This window comes from Camellia sinensis, chromosome 4 (assembly GCF_055761805.1).
Source record: "Camellia sinensis isolate YWXY chromosome 4, ASM5576180v1, whole genome shotgun sequence".
Classification (NCBI taxonomy): domain Eukaryota; kingdom Viridiplantae; phylum Streptophyta; class Magnoliopsida; order Ericales; family Theaceae; genus Camellia; species Camellia sinensis.
In genome coordinates this window covers 57,273,175-57,279,519 of record NC_138964.1, presented here as the reverse complement: position 1 = coordinate 57,279,519, position 6,345 = coordinate 57,273,175, and the positions used below count along the sequence as shown (strand labels likewise).

Genomic DNA, 6,345 nt, shown 5'->3' with positions numbered 1-6,345 from the left:
TTTCTAAACAAGTCATAACATATGCACAATACAATACAAGATAAGAGAAATCAAAGATGAATGAATGTATGAATGCAAAGTATGATCGGGTGTTACACAAATTGTTTCATTAGGCTCAGTTTAGTACATAACTTTTTGGGTTCCAAAGTAATGGGAAATTTTGTGATACGAAACTGGTTTCTTTGCTTTTTTCAACTTTTCTCAGTAAACAAACGAGGTAGAAGTGAACAGAGAAAAGAGATTCCGTAAATAATAAACAAATGGATTTTGGTCCAAATTGAAGTTACAAAACTCTTTTAAGCTTTCTTGCAACTCTTGAGCTTGGCCTTTATATGATTTTTTATTTTTTATTTATTTATTTTTTAAATTTTGGCAAGTAAATTTAAATTCTTTGAAGTTTATTCACTTATCTACTTAGCTATGGCCTTTATTCAGCTTGCACACAAGAAGAGGTCAACAAAGTCATGGAAACAGCGAAAACTGCGCAAAAATTGTGGGCAAAGACCCCGCTTTGGAAGGAAGCAGAGCTCTTTCACAAGGTTACTGCTATTCTCAAAGAGCACAAAGCTCCCAGCTAAAGATGCAGTAACTGAGGTATGTAAATTGTTTTCATTTTTGTATTTTAGCTCATAAATTCAACCAATACCATGCTTTGAAACTGATTGAATGATATAAATTGTGGGTTTGGTGAAGGTTGTTAGGTCTGGGGATCTTGTTTCTTAGTGTGCTGAAGAAGGGGTTCGAATTCTGGGAGAGGGGAAATTTTTAGTATCCGATAGTTTTCCTGGAAGTGAGAGGACCAAGTACTGCCTTACTTCTAAGGTATACTTTTGCTCTTCTACCATACTATTTTTACTCTTTTCCAGTAAACTTCTTGTTGGCGTCCCTGGTGGTGCGGGTTCAAGTCACAAAAACCTCTCCAAAAATGGGGTAAAGTTGTGTGCATCTTGCACTCCCAGACCGTGCTTTAGTGGGGAGTCTCGTGCAATGGCTCGCCATTTTTTAACTAAGTTGGTTTAGGTGTGAAATGGCTCGCTAGCCTAGATGGCCAACAAAGGTAATTATTCAGCCTATTACTTGTTTTCATCTTCGCTCATCTTTGACTATGGCAAACCGATAGACACAATGTGATAATATTATCGACCAAGGGATTGGTAACAAAGTATGCAAAATATCAACTTGATTTGCTTAATTCAGAGGAAAGTGTCTTTTACAGGTAGCAAATTTTGAGAAAATGTTCAGTATATTGCAAACTGGATGAATGAGTTCCACCCGATGAAGCTTAATATTGTTAGAATTGGGTATAGTAGTGGGCATGATCCTTCATTAAATACTGTAATTGCTTAATGGATGTTTTTTCATGATGCGGGCATTACTGGACTAGTTTAATTTGTGTGAACTGCATTGGTTTGTCCTGTTGTTCTTACTGGGAAAGAGTGAGATCATCATGTTGTTTCAAGTGTGAGATTGTTTTATTGTCTGCATTAAAGTCTTTGTAAAACGTAACCTTTGTTTTTTTCCTGCAACTTGCAAGCCCCCGTAGGGAGTCTCTTACTGGTTATTATTTGGTCAGTTACTTTCTTTTGTCATGATGGAGTTACATTGAAATCCATCAAAGATAGGATACCTGCAAGTGAAAAAAACAAAAAATAGTTAATTTAAACTTGAACAGCTTGACAGATAAGTATATATTACTAATATTATCTCCTTTTCCTCTATTTTCTGGTTACATCTTTATATTTTGGCTTGTTGCTCTTCACCGTTTTGGTAATTCTTACTCACATTGCAATCACTTTATCCTCTACTATTAACATCAAGTGTGGAGTTGCATCGTGCTCATGCTAATCCATCTAATTTTTTTCTGTCACCTTCCTTTGCCAGTTTATAGGCTCTAAGATAGTGAATTAAAGAACTTTTAACAATTATGAAAATTTTAACTTTTGACATTTTCGGTCAAGAAAGATTATGCTTGCAAACAAGTTATTGATCGATGAATGATTGTAATAGGATTGTCAGTGCATCTAATAGGAGCCTGTTTTGACTTCTTTTTTTCTCAGGGTGAATGGTAGGGTTTGTCTAGTCTGATTGCATTTGAACTGTAGATCTAAATTAGATGTATCATTTCTGAAATACTTGTGCACATAGACATACTTTATGCATTGGAGTTGCATTTTGCCCTCCCCAGACCCCCTTCAGTGATAGTCTCGTGTATTGGGTTGCCCTTGATTCTTGACCGATAATCAGTAGTAACTTGAAATTTGTTGTAATTTTTATGGGATTCAACTTGTATTCATTGCAGATTCCACTTGGTGTTATTCTGGCAATTCCATCCTTCAACTATCCAGTTAACCTTGCTGTCTCCAAAATTGGTCCCGCTCTGATTGCTGGAAACTCTCTTGTGCTTAAGCCTCCAACTCAGGTATTTTCCCATATCTCATGACTCCGCTTTGTTTTCTATTTTATGCTTTAATCATCTGTGACATAAGAAGTCCTATATATATTGGCAGTAGAGTTCATGTTTAATCCTGCATGATAAGCGATACATACTCATTTCAAGAATGCTTTCTAAAACCACGGTTTAATGAACTATTTCCCATGGAAATTCCAAACATCCACAGAGGTGAAATGAATGTTTGTGTAAATATGTATATACTCTTTTGCAGATTATGGAATAGTTTATTCGCTATCTCTCATCTGAACTTCCCTTTAGGGTGCTGTGGCTGCCTTCATATGGTGCATTGCTTCCACTTGGCTGGATTTCCCAAGGGCCTCATCAGCTGTATAACAGGGAAAGGCACTGACATCGGTGATTTCCTCATAATGCATCCTGGGGTGAACTGTATAAGGTAATCAAACTTCATTTTTTCTAATGCTGTGTTTGAATCTTGGATTTATAAGGTAAAATACAAATAAGGGATTTGTGAAAAACAATTAGCTTCTATTTCATTCATTTTTTTTCTCTCTCTCTCCCCCCCCTCCGGGCGCAATTCCCTCCACAACTCCAATATCCAAACAGAGCCTTTGTGCTACTTCAGTTCCAGCTTTATTTGTCTAATATACGCTTATTAACAACTAATTTGCGTACTTAATTTCTCAGCTTCACTGGTGGAGACATGGGTATTGCAATTTCAAAGAAAGTAGGCATGATTCCGCTACAGATGGAGCTCGGAGGAAAAGATGCCTGCATTGTGCTTGAGGATGCTGATCTAGATTTGGTAGCAACAAACATTATAAAAGGTGGTTTTTCCCACAGGTGAGCGAAACCATCCATACATATCAATATGGTTACATATGCTATTAGGGAAATAGTGCATGGTAAATGTTTGTAGAGAAATTTCACTATTCGAGTTTAGAGAACATGAAGGATGATTAGTTTCCTTGGCAAAGTATATCCTAGAAAATGAAAACTATAAAATGCATTTATCTGCTGCCGAAGTAGTTTTAGAGAATTGGTTCATTCATTTCATATTGTGCATTCATATAGCTGCACTGTTTTCCATTAGGCTCTGACAGAAATTAAAACTTGCAAAGTGATCAAATCAGTCAGATGAGCATTCATCTATTTCATGTTAATGCTAGTGTAATATTATGATTGAGGCACTCCATAATATGAGATGATTGTTCCTTGCATAGACTTGGCTTGTAGAATAGAGATTAATTTCCTCAATAATAAGAGAAATCGATTTCCTTACACATCAAGTTTCTTGTGATCCAAACATGCGGTCAGCGGGAGTTTTTAGAACCCTAAAACCCTGAATTGAACCTTATTTGGGTCTGCTTATAACTTTTTTTTTTGGAAAACCGTGTCAGAATGTTTGGTATAGTTTCTGCTTGTAAGTTATGAGGTAAAAATAGCTTATGGGGGTGCCTGGTATGGATTAATTTGATCAACAAATAGATTTTAGCTTTAAAAAAGTTGTTTTTGATTGTTTGGTTATACTTGTTCTAAACAGCTTCTGATTATAATAGTTTTTTTTAACTAATCGTATAGATTGTGGACTAGATTTTTTTTATTTTTTTATTTTATGAGAAACATGGACTAGTATTTAATAACAAAAGGTAAAGGTTAATTCAATTTACAACTAAGTTAATTAAATTTATTGCTAATAGAGGTAAAAAGGACATTTACAAATCAAAAAGTTATTTCACAATTTATTTACCAATTGCTACTTAGTAATTTAAATTTCTAATCCAGTAGTTACCCCAAATAGATTAACAACTTCTGACTAAAGTTATAATTTATAATTTGTTTTAATAGCCACACCAAACAGCACCTATGTAACCTGATTATTGAGAAGTAAGGGAAGGGATGCTTTTAGATTCTACTTTATGATTATCAACTTTTTAGCTTGCAGGAAGCTACACCCAATCCATTTTCCTTTGATTATTTGTGGGGATATATTTTCTGAGTACCAACACGTGGCAAGGTGACGCCGAGGTGCCAGCCGAGGTGCCACGTGTCTTGGTCGTTGTGCCGAGGTCATCTCGGCTAGGCCGAGGTTGCCTCCGAAGATATCGGAATCCGAGATAAGCGGATAAGGGACAAGAGTCCTAGAATGAAGAGGGAACTCAACTTGGATATGGACAAGAGTCCTAGATTGGGAGAAGACTTCAGTTTGGGTAAAGATAAGACTCTTAGAGAGTTTATCTTAATTCCACTGGGAGTCCCAGATTAGTAGTAATCCTAAGTCCATTAGGGCCAGGCTCCTATTGGGACTAGGTTTATGTTGGCTATAAAAGAGAGGCACCCCCATGGGTCTAAGGTATGCTTTTGATACTCAAGTTTGTGAGTTTAGTACTTGATTTATCTTTGAGAGATATACTGACTTGATCGTCGGAGTGCCCCCAGGTGGTCGAAACCACCGCGGGATTCTTATATTTCTGTTGCAGGTCAGCCAGGTGCCATCTATTCTGCCAGTGCTCTCCAGCTGGTTACTAAGCGGGCAGTGTGGTCGGAAAATCACCCACACATTATCAAATTCAACTTGGCCAATACACCCCCTTGTTAAGACTTCTGAAATTCTTAGCATGAACGTTTGCAACAGTGGTCAAAGATGCACTGCTATGAAGGCTGTCTTGGTGATGGAATCAGTTGCTGATGCCCTTGTTGAAAAAGTGAAGGCCAAAGTGGCAAAATTGACAGTTGGGCCACCTGAGGACAACTGTGATATCACTCCAGTTGTTACAGAGTCATCTGCAAACTTTATTGAAAGGTTGGTCGTGGATGCTAAGCAGAAATGAGCAACATTTTGCGAGGAGTACAAGCAGGAGGGCAACCTTATTTGGCCATTGTTATTAGATCACGTTGGCCCTGGCATGAGGAGCCTTTTGGACCGGTTTTGCCAGTCATTAGAATCAGCTCCGTTAAAGAAGGAATCCACCATTGCAATGCAAGCAATTTTGCCCTGCAGGTGTGAACACTGCAGTTATGTACGGTCATTCTAATTCACGCCAATTTTTATTTGATTTTAAAAAATCAGGAGTTATCCAACTATTTTGATCGTAGTGTTGGTATGTTTTGTGATAAATAATGTTTGAACAATCTTCTGTGTAAAATAAATAATGAAACAAATCAAACAAATAAAATAAATTACTTATCGAATTTATTTTACTGAACCAAATAAATAATTAAAAGATCAAATCGAGTGTGTGACACTCTATCACTAAGACAGATTCGCCCCGCTATTTTACTTACGGATAAAAGGTGTCTATCTCAGAGGATACAATGATCTTCACAAATTGTAGTAGCACTCTAAACAATTTGTACGACGAACAAAACCTGTTTTCTATACTCTCTGAATTTTTTCTCTAAAACTAGTATGAAGAATAATAATGCAAGAGAGCAAAATGAAGGCAAGAAAAACAATTTTTTGGAATGGAAAATCTACTGGAATGCCTTGGTATAAATAGACCCGAACAGGTTTGAAAAACAAACTGAACATGTGGGTTTTTTGAATGAACAGGTGCAACAGATAACTGCTGGGCAGTTTTGAATCTGTCTGGGTTCCAACAAATCTAAAAAACTGTTCAGACTGATTGAACTGTTATGGAATTTAGATCTAAAAAGAGGCACAAATTATGGACAAAAAGTTTTGAATTCAAATTCAAATTACATTGGCGCAAAATTTAAATTAATTTTTCCCACAAAAAATTCTAATAAACTTTGTCCAAAAAATTAATATAAGAACTGACCCGACCCTGGACCCACACCCGGCACGGTTCGGCCGGTCGGACAGACGACGGCGGCGGCGCGTGTGTGGTGGTTTGGGCTAAGGTTCACTTGGTCCATAACTCTTTCCTTCTACAAACTTGGGGTGCCCTTTGGGGCCCAACCCAAGTGTTGCC

At 37.1% G+C, this 6,345-nt stretch overlaps 1 protein-coding gene across 2 annotated transcripts; it reads left to right on the top strand.

The window, feature by feature from the left end:
- Nucleotides 1–435: 435 nt before the first annotated feature.
- Nucleotides 436–5,602, top strand: LOC145824655 (NADP-dependent glyceraldehyde-3-phosphate dehydrogenase-like). 2 transcript variants are annotated; one of them, XM_082924973.1, is made up of 6 exons: nucleotides 436–594; nucleotides 694–822; nucleotides 2,300–2,419; nucleotides 2,711–2,846; nucleotides 3,098–3,253; nucleotides 5,046–5,602. In XM_082924973.1, exons 4-6 carry the CDS (start codon nucleotides 2,731–2,733, stop codon nucleotides 5,239–5,241), a joined length of 468 nt encoding a protein of 155 aa, XP_082781099.1. In that variant the 5' UTR covers nucleotides 436–594; nucleotides 694–822; nucleotides 2,300–2,419; nucleotides 2,711–2,730; the 3' UTR covers nucleotides 5,242–5,602. The 2 variants fall into 2 exon arrangements, with proteins under 2 accessions (XP_082781099.1, XP_082781100.1); XM_082924974.1 differs by having other exon boundaries at nucleotides 455–594; nucleotides 694–1,057.
- Nucleotides 5,603–6,345: the final 743 nt, after the last annotated feature.

Coding starts and splice junctions, on each gene's coding strand:
- LOC145824655 (XM_082924973.1), top strand. CDS start 2,731: ATGGTGCATTGCTTCCACTTGGCTGGATTTCCCAAGGGCCTCATCAGC. Junction 2,847..3,097: donor CCTGGGGTGAACTGTATAAG/GTAATCAAACTT, acceptor TTAATTTCTCAG/CTTCACTGGTGGAGACATGG. Junction 3,254..5,045: donor AAAGGTGGTTTTTCCCACAG/GTGAGCGAAACC, acceptor CGTTTGCAACAG/TGGTCAAAGATGCACTGCTA.